We start from the raw sequence: 12,940 nt of genomic DNA, 5'->3' as shown, positions 1-12,940 counted from the left end.
TCCAAGAGCTGAAATCTTCGAGTTTACATTGGGTAGATGGAGGGTTCTTGATGTTCCTTTCTTCGACTGGTTTCCTTCAAGTCTGGGACTCGCTGTATCATTCAAGGGAAATTCCTATATGATTGCCGTGAGGAAAGATACACCACAAGGATTCATCCAAAGTTTCGACTTCGCAACAGAGAGATTCAAGCCCTTTTCTAACCTACCCTTTAACCATGTTTATCCAGGTTACGTGCGCATATGCATGTCGGTTTTAGGAGGAGACCGGCTCTCGGTGTTAGAGCAGTGCATTGCAAAGAAAATCAGGATTTGGGTAACGAATAAGATTGGAAATGGGATCGAGATATCGTGGAGCAAGTTCATGACTGTTAACTTAGATTTGTATTTCATGGACCTGAATTTCTTCGTTGAAGAGAACAAGAGGAAGACGCTAGTTCTATACACTGAAGACATAATGGCACAGTCCATTTACATTTTCGAAGAGGGTGGCAGGTTCATAAGGTTGGATGGACGTCATAATTGGCATCATTCAAGCAATTATGTTCCGAGTTTGGTTCCAATTCCCTGAAGCAACAAAAGCAAACGTCGGTTTCCATTGATGAAGAATACAGAGCTATACATCAGTTGTTTTGTTCCTTTTTTCATGTCCTAATAACAATGTTCTGTCATGACATCAAATCTCTGGAAGATATTTTCCAATGTTCTGTTTCTCTCAATTTCCTGGATCTTCTGTGAAAATCTCCAGCTGCTATATTCATTGTTCTTGGATCAAAGAATGCAATGCTCTTTCGACGTCTTCAAATGGTTGGCCGGCATACAAAGTGAGCTGCCTCTTCTTCACAACGATCACTTTCTTCCCGGACAAACTCACTTCTTTGAGAAGATCCTGCGGGAAAGTTTTCAATTTGATTAAAAAAAAAAAAGAACATAAAAGAAACTTTAAAGTAGTCATAAATCCTTGGAAACAACTGCCGAGATTGTATTTCCGTTGGGACTAAGCAGTTAACATTTCGATCGAACTTTATCAATGTGTTTTCTTCTCGTCTTGTTACAGAGTACGAGTATTTACCTTGGTTGATGCAGGAACAATATCGGTGCAAAAACCACCTAAATCTTCAAAAACCGATTCCAGCAGATAACAGAAGTTTCTGGCATCATTTTGATCCTCAAATGCAACAACGTATGAATTCTCGGTCTCATTTTTATCCGCAGATTCCGTTCTCAGAATAAAGAAACCCTCAGATACTTCTTCGTCAATATTACTCCGCATAAGAATTCTCTAAAGAAGAAGAAAGTATAGAACTTTCGTTATTACTACACTAAAACTGTGTAAACAAATCAGAAAGGCAGAGAGCCTGAGTATATACGTACCAAAACATATGGAAGCTTCAACCACCAAAAACCATTTTCTTTACCGGACTGCCTTTCACTGCCGTTTCTCCTAATGTTCCCATTTCCTCGGCTTGACAAGGAACTTCTTGACTTCTTAACTTGGTTTGATGATGGCCTTTCATTATTCTCCTGAACAGCACCTAAAATTTTAACAGAAACCCGGATTGCACAATATTTCATCTTCATGGAAAGTTTGTTTAATCCGTATAGTTAGTCAGCTCAATGATTAATTCAGTGACTCCAATGACACATGTTCCTTATCCAATTCATTTCATATTTTGCCTACCTAAATCTCAAGCCCCGGCTTATTAGATCGCACTGGTAATATTTCAAGCATTTATCTAGTTTCTTCCCAAATCAGCACAACCAATATGTGTTCTAGAGTGACACCAGAGCAAGAATTTTAAACATAATATCGAATCTCACCAGACATAATCTCAGGATCTGCAGCTCCCTTTTGATTTTTCATTTCTTCGGATTTCTTCTCATTATTTAGCAAATCATTAGCGTTTGCATTCCGCCCTGACTTCCCTCTATTTCCTCTAATACCACCAAAGCCTTTCGCATTACTCGGTGGTTTCTCGGCCTTGAACTTGTACTTTTTCTCAAAAGTCAAACTTTTCTCATCGTCTTCTATATCAAGATCACTCCTTTTGCCTTCACCATTGCCAAACTTGTCCATGGGTGATACAGATAGACCTGCCAACCCTTTTCGCTGAGAATTCAACCGCTTCTCCATATAAGACAATTTTGCACCAATCTCCTTTTCAATATCTAGCAGTCCACTAGTGCTCATCCCTTCATCGAATTCACTCTTCTTGCCATCCTTTTGCTCACTCTTACGTGCATCTCGTGCCATGGCTCGGATCTCAGTGATCTTCTCGTTCATTTCGAGCTTGTCAAGGTAAATCAAATTGCCGGCTCGCAACCCATTTATTTCATTGGAAGAGTTTCCGCTTCCATTCAATAGAATTTTGCTACTTGAACTTCCAATATCATTTGAAATTTCCAGCCTTTTCCTGGAATTTGTCGAGTTTCCCAGAAACCAAACAGCACAGACAGTTTGAAATACGAAAACGCCGACCAAATACAATCCGTAATTCGCTACCGATTTCGGAGAGAGCTTACCGGACATGCCATTGAGCTCGTCCGATACAACAGAGCTGCTGGAGACCTGAAGCTCCTCCACACTGCCACTCTGATCGGAGAATACGTCGTTTGGAGGAGCGCTTTCTGGTACTTCGATTTCGATTGAGGTTGTCTCGGAGGGCTTAGGATTTAGGGTTCTAAGGATTTTGGGTCGCAGATAATTCTTCCTCTTCGATGACTTCGACGGGAACAGAGGCGAAACTGAAGAACATCTAACAGCTCTTGAAGAGACTCTTCCGCGGGAAAAATGTGGTGGAAGTAGCGGCGGCGGAGACAAAAGCATGGCGCAACGGAAAACCGCCATGCATCCCGTGGGTCGTCAATGATGGTCCTCCATAGTATAAGCGCCCTAAAACTGTTAATAACGAACAAACCCCCAATGTTCACATTAATACATTTTTTCCCTATTATTTTAAAACGTTTGATATTTGCACCCCAAACTTTTGTTAGTCACAATTATAGCAATTAATCAATTTGACCTTTTGCCACCAAATCTCTTCGGGTATTACAGTATTTGTTTTGTCTCAGGCAGTCGTTGTTCGTCTGTACACTCTGTGGCTCTCTCGTCTTCCACACCATCGCGTTCAACAGCCACAAGCTTTTCCAAATCCCGACAAAAACCCTGAATTCTTATCAGACAAATAGAAAATACCGGGAACACAATCTCCTCCGTTGTCTTTCTCCCTTGTCGAATCTGTTTTTTTTTTTCTTGTTTTCGTTTCGGTGTTTTGTCTCCGCTTCTAATGGCTGGTTTAAAGGGAGTAATGGAGTCTGAGAGGCCTCGTGCTTCCATTTCCGCGTCCGGACCATACGTTTACGGGCGCACTCTCTCTCGTTTGTCTTCCGCAGGTGCCGTCCCTATTCGTGCGCCTGTCACCATTGATGACGATGGTGCGACTGACGAAGACGACGGTTCCGGTTCTGAAACCGACGTTCAAAATTCATCAAGTAGTGAAGCTAGTAGTTACAGTAGGGGGATGGATTCTGGGACATACGAAGAATCTGAGTCTGGTTCATCTGACCCAGACGACGAAACGGCGGAAGACGCCGATTTTGGCGGGATTAGGGTTCATAGGCCGATTAAGGAAGTCCCAGATGTGGAAACTGGAGAAAGTAGTGATTTTTCAGGTAGAAGTAGGGTTTACACGCCAGTTGTAGGAGAACGGGACAAGGAAATTTCTGTAACTTACTCTTCTTTTGGCGGGGAAGATAGTGAGAGCGATAATGAGGTTGACGGAGTTCGTGAGAGCGAAATTGGTTGTGAAGCTGCTAAAGGAGTGAGCTTGAGTGCAAGAATAGTCATTCCTCGTGCCAGGTTGTCTTTGGATGATGACGATGTTGATGAAATATTGAGTAGTGAAGATGAAGATCATGGATTACCTCTGGCAAAGGTTCCAAGCTATCCAGGAGAAAAAGTAGAAGACTGGCCACTGACATTAGGAGAAATGAGAGTTATCAATGAGCCGAACTGCTCAGATTCCACAACAGGTGAATTCAGTTCCGTGGAGGAAGAAATGATGGGGCCAAGCTATTCCGATAATGGTTCGGTATCCTTTGGGAATATCGAAGAGAAAAGTGGTGAAGTTGCACCAGAAGAAAGTGATGAGTTGCCAGTAGAAAGCAAAGAAAACTTTGTTGAGGCAGGTAATGGAAAAGATGAAACTTTCAATATGCCCGATGAACAAGTAGCCATTCAGGGAAGTATCATCAAGGATAATGGTCAGATAACTGACGGTGGTAGTAGTGAAGCAGATACTTTGATGATTTCAGTTGACGGGTCTGCTGGACTAGGGAGTGGAGAACTGGGAAGTGAAGATGCTGTAAATATGGTTGGGCAGGCGAAAGATTGGCAGGAAAATGATCATGGTGTTGTTAGTGGAATAGAAAGACCAGAATGTGAAGCTGAATCTGAGTGTGAAGCTACTCAATGTTCTGTAAATATGGCAAACCATGAGGTCACTGGAGGAGCAAGTGTCTTTTCAATTGATTCAGACTCTACAGACCCAAAATTTGAATCGGAATCTGAAAAGGAAGGGAAACAAGATTCGGATGAGGCTGAGAGAAAGTTGTTGCCTTTCAACGAAAGTGTCAGTGGATCAAACTCTGGAACTTCCATAGAAATAGCCAATGAGGCTGCAGACAATGGCGAACATAGCTCAGCGGAGATCGATACTCGGGTGGCATTGGAGTCTGATAGTGAAGTGAACCAAATCTCGGTGAAGGTAGAGGAGAGTTCTTTGGATTTCGATAAAGATGCTGAGTTTACTCTTTCTGGAAATTGTTCTGTAATCACTGATGAAGAAATGGAGAACGAAACACAAATAGAACAACTGATTCGTGTTCAAGGTCTGGAGGAGTTTGATGAGTTTGCGGAAACTAATGATAGAAGAGAGGAACCATTGCTTTCTTCTACTCTGCTAAGCGGCTCTGAAGAATCATACCCGGAGCATTTTACCTGGCAGATAAGGAAGGAAGAAAAGGAAAGGATAGAGAATATGGAGATTTTGAAAACAAATCTCCTGAGAATTATTAGAAGATTAGGTCTTTCATCTGATGATACAGTTGTTACTGAAGTTTTGTGTAAACGGACTTTAGCTTCTGGAGAATACCGAACTTCTCAAGGGTTTTATTCCGAGTTTGATGTAATGAAGACTATGCAACTTGAAGAAGAGGGTCCCGATGATATGGATTTATCCATTAATGTCCTCGTTCTCGGGAAAACAGGGGTCGGTAAAAGTGCTACGATTAATTCTGTTCTTGGTGAGGCTAAATCTCCGGTTGGTGCATTTGGACTTACCACAAAGTCTGCAAAATACATAGTTGGTAAAGTCGGAGGTGTCCAGGTCAGATTTCTTGATACTCCTGGCCTAAGTTTATCTGCAACCGAAGAACGGGTTAACCGGGAGATACTGCTGTCTGTAAAAAAGCATATGAGAACATTCCCTGTCGATATTGTCCTTTACATCGACCGTCTAGATGAGCATTCAGGAAACACTGGCGACATCCAACTGCTTAGAACTATTACCAGTTGTTTGGGACCATCGATATGGCAAAATGCCATTGTTGTTCTTACCCATGCAGCTTCCACTGTTTCCGATTCTTCGAGTTACAAAGATTTCGTTTCTCATAGAAGTTTTCTCCTGTGTCAGTCAATCAGACAAGCAGTTCCAGAACTGGGCTATACCGATGCTAGCATGATGCCGAAAGTTGTTTTGGCTGACAACAAGGAAGTTTTCCCAGAGACCAGAACCGGCGAATTCACGTCCCAGATCTGGAGATCGCAGTTACTGCTCTTATGTTGCTCAGCTAAGATCATGGCAGACGCAAGTTGCTTTCAAAAGAACGGAACCCTGATGGAAAAATCGGATCTTTTTCCTTCCCCACTTCAGTCTTTCACTCTTTTCTGCTCCTTGTGGAATATGTTGCTTTCTGGAGCTGATCCAAGGCAAGTTTCTTGTTTACACGATGATTTGGAAAGGGAGATAGGGCATTTCCTGGATTCTCAGGTGGAAACCGAATGGAATGAGCAGAGTAAAGCTTCTCATGATCTACAAACATTCCTCGTGGACAAACAACCAGACGACGAGGAGAAAAGAGCCGAAAATGGAGAAATCAACAAGGGTTTTGAAGTCAGAGCAGCTCATAATCGTGTCGGATCACGAAGAAGAAGACTTGGGTTCCAAGTAAAACCAGGTTCTGATGGGTTTGGCGTCATTGGCTTATCTGATCTGAAAGCAGGGTTTTTCGCCAGCAGTGGCAGAGGTTCTAGAACGTTGTTCAGTGTCGAAACCGATGAAGAATGCGAAGGAAGGATTCTGGTGAAGATGAGAGGCTCAATGGCAGTTCTGGGTGTTGTTCCTCTGTTGATGTCTTTGTTCAATTGTGTTTATACTAGAAAATAAGCAGACAGAAGTGTTCGGATTGTTAAGTGATCTGTTTGCTTTTGTTTTCTGTAGTTTACGTATGTTTGTGTCATTTGAAATTTTATTTTCTTGTAATCTTGTATTGGAATTATCTACACGTATATTTTGTAAGGAAGGTTGCTTGTTAGTTTAAAGAGTAATCCAATTAGTAAAACAATATTAGCATATAATATGCATGTCATATCTGTCGTGTTTTTCATGGTTGATTCAGCATCAGTTCAATTTTATTGGGGAAATTTTGGTTAAATTGATAACATGAGGTGCAAATGAAGAATATAAGTGTTTCGGGGTTGTCTTCGAAAATAACTTATAGTATAGGGGCCTTTTCAAAAGTTTCTTCTTTTTCTGGGGTTGGGATTTTACTATTGCCGGTAACACTTTTATCTTCTCTTCTCCGTTGTTTCCTCTTTGCTCAGCCGAATTCAAATTCTTCGTTTTTCGATCAGACGAGAAAACCCTAAAAATGGTATATCTCTGCTCCTTAAACCTTTATCAATTGCTTATTCTCGCTGAAATTGCTGTCTTTTCTTCTTCGTTCCGATCTATTCATGTTTTGTGTTTGGTTCCATTTCTAGGGGTTCGAATCCCAAACCATTGGTGAAATCTGCGGCGTTTCGATTGAATCTAGTGTTAGGTCTTGTTTTTTCTGATTGAATATCTAGAATTCAGTAGCATTTTTTGCATCTCTGAATTAGATTAGGATCTGTGTGTTGCTACATAGATATATTTTGAAAGTTTGAGTTTGGCTTTGATCTTTCAGCACATGATTTTTCCGATCCAAATTTCATTCCAATCTTAGAGCTTGAGTGATATCTGGATGGGATTTGGTGTCCATCCTTTAGTTTTACCCTCGGTGTACAATCCTGTTGTTGGAGTTGTTTAAACATATGATCATCAATTTGAGATTTTCAGTCTTCGAGAGAAATCCAGTATCAATATCCGGATCTGATTGAGGTTCCAGAAGAAAGCTTTTACCTTTTTCCAAATATTTTTGGTTAAACATGCCTGATCGAACCTTCTCGTTGAAACATCCATGCATATGGTTCATGGCATATATGGGGACTGAGATACTCCAGTAAGCTATATGTGGCCGTCACTTTTGGTGCTTAGAGAAATCGAATTTTTTGCCTTACTTTTTGTTTTGTTTTTTTCATGTTAGATGGATTGCCTTATGATAAACCTTGGCATCCCAGAGTATGGGATAGTGCGATGGATTATGTTGGATGCAACCTTTTCTGTACCTTTTGTTCCTTCCTTACCGCTGTTTCTTCCTGTGATAGGATGGACACGATTCAGAGGATCCTAAGCAGAGCACTGCAGATATGACAGCTTTTGTGAGTATCTATCAACAAAATACTCCCTAGTTGATCTCGATCACTTTGTTTGGGTGTAGATTCAGACTGCTTCTGGTTTTGGAAAAATCAATGTGACTCAGTTTTGTTGGTTGAATGTTTAAATTCTCATGTGCAGGTCCAGAATCTTCTGCTGCAGATGGTGGGTTGGATAACCTTTCTGTCTTATTAGGTTCTGGAATTACAGCCTCGGCAGGGCCAGGCAAGCATATATGTGACTAATTCGGTTTGATGCGTGTTTCAGCAATCCAGGTTCCAGACAATGTCGGACTCCATTGTTACGAAGAATATCCTTCTATGAATATATATGGGCATAACTCAAATACTGTTTCTTTTAGGATGTATTGAATTCTCTGAGAGTTATAGCCTGAACCCTGGTCTTCATTTCATGTTGTCATGAAGAAAAGTAACCCTTTTCTCCGGGAAATTAACTACATGATAATGATGCAACACCAGAGTAAATGCCACTACATGGTATGGAAATATGCTTGGGAGGATAGGATGGATCGGTTAGTTTGTGGGTATGAACTACAATTAATTAGGTTTTGGTGCCGTAATTTGCATCCATAGCAATGTGTCTGATATGGCTGAACCTTTATTATTAATGATGAAATCCTTGACTTGAAGTTTCACTCGATGAGATGGGGAGTAGGATCGATGAGCTCGAGCAAAGCATCAACGACCTGAGAGCCGAGATGGGCGTGGAAGGCACTCCTCCTCCTGCTGCATCCAAATCAAGCGATGAACCCAAGACTCCTGCTGGTTCTACTTAAGATGACAGGTCATGGATCTTACTTTCCCTATTTAGTAAACATTCAAAGAGCTGTGTTTGTTTGGGTTTTTTTCCCCCTTTTTAGGACCAAATGACTTCTTGTTGTTTGTTGTTCATCAAACGGGATGAAATGCTTTATTTGATCATTGGTTCGTTTGTGACCCCACCAAAATGGGAAACCATTGAAGAACTCTAACATAATTTTGAACGCTATTCAACTGGAAACTATGATATGAAAATTTAATTTATAAAAAAAAGAAATAAAGCTATTGTCATTGGGATTGTAAGTATTGGGTGTCTGTATTATGTATAAATAAGAAGAGTGGAATGTGTTTGGGGTAGCGTCGTGGGCTCACCACCATACTGGGATGGTGCTGTGGTCCAGACTTCAAGTTGGGCTTTTTCTTTTAATATGGTTTTTTTTTAAATTGAATCTAAATGCGAAAAAGACAATTTGAGGGCAAGCTCAGCATGGGCCGTTGTTAGATGTTGCATAAATAATTATAAAAAAAAAGTGCCACAATATTTGGAAGGGGATCCTAAATTATCTCCTATGATTATGGAAATGGATAGGTCTTTTTTTTTATGTAAACATTTACTTTTCAACCCCCAAAGAGGCTTAGAGAAATATGATGCGAGTTATACAGCTAATTATATGTGTGAATTCACATTTATGCATTGAAAAACCAAATTATGGACACAGTTCATTAAATGAGAGGAGGAGAGAGAGTGGGGAAATCTAGAGAAAGCTAATCCTCCACGTGTGGTTCCCTGCCGAAAGGTGCTATCATGTGAATGTGAAGCTGCCTTTAGTTGGCCCAACAACCAAATCCTATTTTTATTATTTTTATTATTATTATTATTAGTATTAGTATTGCATGCACCATTGGCATTATTGATGAACACTTTCCATAATCCCACATTACAATTCAATTACGACTTCAAGAATCACTAGAAATATAATACTAATAACACTGCCACTACTAAAAATGTGTACCATCTTTATTCCATATTTCTTTTTCTTGTTTATGTATGTAAGCAACAACAACACACGAGGTGTCCAATCCTCCAGAAAATTGTACGTATACATATTCCATATAGTATATGTTGGAAATTAACATAATAATAATAATATAAACTCAGTAAATTACGCCAAAAAAAAGTTTTGAAGAGAATAAAAAAAAACAAAAAGAATTGGATATAGTAGAAATATTACAAATCAGCGTCGGCAGCGAGTGATGACGCTGCATCCGCGGGAATACGGGTTGGCATGTGCGCCACGTCTGCAGTTGTAGTACGATGCTCCTCGTCGCGAGCATGGCACACTGCCTCTCCTCAGCGCACCGTAGCTTATGTACCTCCTCGTCGCTAAAATGCGCCTGCTCGTCTCCGACTCCATCTCGAACTCTTCCCCCTCCGCTGAAATTCCGCCGCCGTATAAGAGATCACCGTCGTCACCGGCCGATATCGAACACTCGGCGATAGAGCCGCGGCACTCCGCCCCGACCGGAAAGAAATCGCCGGTGAATCCTCCGACCGAAGGCGTCGACTCAGCAGCGGAGATGAAGAGAATCGCGATGACGGTTAAGATCGCCGCCAATGACCTTCTGGACAGACTTCCCATTCTCTCTCACTCTCTGTGTGTTAGTAAGAAATTTGCAGGAAGAGAGAGAATCAAACAGATTTAAAAGGAGGAATATATTGGAATGCCACTAGAGTTTGAATTATTTACGGGAAATACCACTTGACTTTAACGTGATTAAGGCGCATAAATAATCATATGTTTACACACGCACGCACTTTGCATTAGGGGTGGGCGTTTCGGTTCGGTTCTTCGGAACCGGACCGAACCGAATCATTAAAATGGTATTTTTTTCGACCCGAAACTGTTGTTATTTTTTGAACGGTACCATTTTTAGAGAACCGAATTTTTCCAGAACCGAACCGAACCGAACCGAACCGAATTTTAAAAATCCCGAAAAACCGAATATTTTTAAAAGAAATCTATCATTTTTTTAATAAAATCCGGAACCGAACCGAACCGATACCGAACCGAACCGAATACAATAAAAAACCCGATTGGTATCTATTTTTGTAAAACCGAAAGAACCAAACCGATTAATTCCGTCCCGAACCCGAACCGTTTTCCAAAACGCCCACCCCTACTTTGCATTGCATAGACGGCAATCGTCAAAACGTGTAATTGAATTATACCACCACTAATGGATGGTATATACATTTCATTTTGTGTGTACAAGACTCTTCGTTATTGATATGATATCATGCGCATGTAATAATATAAGCTAAAAACCAAAAAAAAAGTCCCAAATTGAAATGAAAATAATGATTCCGTGACAATTTGGACCCACCATATCTTAAATTGATAATAATACTAAAAAAAAAAAGCAAGACCTTATTTATGAACAAAATTGAGGCCTTAATAGCCGCAATCTCACGCCATTACACGTGACAATATGCTCAATGATTGATTTTGTCCTTTGCGCTTATCCAATGGGCCGTATAAATCTTGTGACATGGATCAAGAAGTCAGGCTCGAATTGTTCCTATAAAATGCAAATAGAATACTTGTCAAATGGGCCGTAGAAATTTGTCTTTTAGCCCATAAACTTATAATGGTCTATAATGGGAGGTTATTTTATTGTAAATATCTTTTTTTTTTGAATTTTTATTTCCAAGGGAGATTGATCTTTGAAGTTGAAAACTACATGCATGTCACTCCCATGTGATGCAGATTTATATGTAATAATAGTGTCCCCGTCTTAACCAACTAACAAGAATAGTGTCGGATTGTATAATAAGATACATGGAACATAAAATGGCACAAATGGCTACATGGACCGTAATCTTATGTCATTTTCATGGCTCAAAGTGTCGGATACTATTTCTTATATATACACATATATATACACTGTATACGCACCATATACAAGTATTTGTACTCCCTATCCTGATTTACCATTTAGTATAAAAAAAAAGTCTTATTATATGATATATGTTTGTATATGGACTTGACGCTTAATAGTGTATTGTATATTTTATGGCGGTAAGTCGATCATACCGGAAATTTCGGTTTGGCCTTTTGATCATACCGGAATCCTAATGTGAGTGACCAAAGTTGCAGAATTACCGATATATTTGGCATCGGTTTAGTTTGGTCTTTGTATAAAACTATGATATAACACCTTTGGTAATAATTTGCAAATGTTGACAACCCAAACCGGTTTAGCATGTAACATGTTTCCATTATTTTTCTTTTGTATTTTTGGGATATCTCTAAATTTCGAATAGTAGGGTGGATGTCGGCAGATATATATGTATAATATGACAAAATCTAAATTATATCACTTGGATTCTCTAAATAAAAATATTATTATAAAACAAAAAAATATTTTGGTTTTATCGAGATAAAAAATATTTTATTTTTTATATATGTAAAAACAATATCTTATTTGAATATTTTATTCTTCTAAGATGTAGGTCTTGCTCCCTCTCCTTATGTCATGCGACCCAAGGTATAGACATTCTATAATTTTATTGATAAGTAAACGAGATTATAACACCGATACCGTTAAAAAAATTCATTATGAATAAAATTCAACTCTCACTAACAAATCATATAAATTTGGTTGGTTATATAATAAAGTATATGCACGTCGATTTCAGTATATGTGGACACACGGCTGTGAATGCCATTTTCTGGACGTTGCACAAAATATTTCCTTTTAATAAATCATTTCAGTTTATTTCTAATTTTTTATATGCAATTTTTTTTCTATCTTATTTTTATATGAATTTTTCAATTTTGATATTAAAAATAGCATACCGTGTATAATCAAAGTCAAGATAAAATTAGATATAATATTTTAAAATAAAACTAACATAATCTAAATCTATAACTGTTATAAAAAATAAATAATATCTTTAAGAAATAAATATTTTAAATAAAAATAATTCGACCAAACTCTTATTAAATGGAATGGAACCACAGTAATATTAATAACAAATGATATAATTTTTTAAATTTAAAAAAAAAATGGCAATAAATCAAATCAAAATCCAACTCGATTTCAGAATTTCCATTGCCATACTTGTTTCTTTTCTCTCCTTTTATATTTCAAAGTATCACATAATATAGTTTTAACTACGTTCACGGAAACTGCATTTTATTTTATTAAATATGTATCAATACTTTGGGCGGTATGGTTTTTGGGTATTGAATTTTGAGGAGAAAAAAAAATGAATAAACAAATGGCTTAATAAATTTTATAATTAATAGACTCTTATGATGACATAATCATTTTAGAAAATGTCAACCACCTTATTGTCCTTTG

At 38.8% G+C, this 12,940-nt stretch overlaps 5 protein-coding genes across 5 annotated transcripts in view; 3 read left to right on the top strand and 2 right to left on the bottom strand.

Annotated features, from left to right (window-relative positions):
* Positions 1-710, top strand: part of LOC104820433 (putative F-box/kelch-repeat protein At1g12170) — a 1,251-nt gene extending 541 nt beyond the window's left edge. Inside the window, exon 2 of the mRNA XM_010550876.1 lies at positions 7-710. Within this exon, the coding sequence (XP_010549178.1) occupies positions 7-568 (562 nt within the window). The 3' untranslated portion in view covers positions 569-710. The remainder of the gene's footprint in view (positions 1-6) is intronic.
* LOC104820266 lies at positions 568-2,841 on the bottom strand. Its single transcript, XM_010550648.2, has 4 exons — positions 1,819-2,841; positions 1,372-1,532; positions 1,070-1,279; positions 568-886 (listed from the first exon to the last, which is right to left on the bottom strand). The coding sequence occupies exons 1-4, from the start codon at positions 2,822-2,824 to the stop codon at positions 755-757; spliced, it is 1,509 nt and encodes a 502-aa protein (XP_010548950.1). The 5' UTR covers positions 2,825-2,841; the 3' UTR covers positions 568-754.
* A 231-nt stretch (positions 2,842-3,072) lies between these two features.
* On the top strand, positions 3,073-6,516 carry LOC104820265 (translocase of chloroplast 159, chloroplastic). The gene has a single exon (XM_010550647.1). The coding sequence runs from the start codon at positions 3,285-3,287 to the stop codon at positions 6,441-6,443; it is 3,159 nt and encodes a 1,052-aa protein (XP_010548949.1). The 5' UTR covers positions 3,073-3,284; the 3' UTR covers positions 6,444-6,516.
* Positions 6,517-6,827: 311 nt separating this feature from the next.
* Positions 6,828-8,770, top strand: LOC104820264 (heat shock factor-binding protein 1-like). The gene is made up of 5 exons (XM_010550646.1): positions 6,828-6,930; positions 7,745-7,798; positions 7,935-7,958; positions 8,061-8,103; positions 8,450-8,770. The coding sequence occupies exons 1-5, from the start codon at positions 6,928-6,930 to the stop codon at positions 8,587-8,589; spliced, it is 264 nt and encodes an 87-aa protein (XP_010548948.1). The 5' UTR covers positions 6,828-6,927; the 3' UTR covers positions 8,590-8,770.
* Positions 8,771-9,569: 799 nt separating this feature from the next.
* Positions 9,570-10,223, bottom strand: LOC104820262 (rapid alkalinization factor 23-like). Its single transcript, XM_010550645.1, has one exon. It carries the CDS (start codon positions 10,210-10,212, stop codon positions 9,808-9,810), a length of 405 nt encoding a protein of 134 aa, XP_010548947.1. The 5' UTR covers positions 10,213-10,223; the 3' UTR covers positions 9,570-9,807.
* Between the last annotated feature and the right edge of the window lie 2,717 nt (positions 10,224-12,940).

The sequence above is a fragment of the Tarenaya hassleriana genome, unplaced genomic scaffold (assembly GCF_000463585.1).
Source record: "Tarenaya hassleriana unplaced genomic scaffold, ASM46358v1 Cleome30, whole genome shotgun sequence".
NCBI lineage: Eukaryota > Viridiplantae > Streptophyta > Magnoliopsida > Brassicales > Cleomaceae > Tarenaya > Tarenaya hassleriana.
This window is presented reverse-complemented; position numbering and strand designations above follow the sequence as displayed.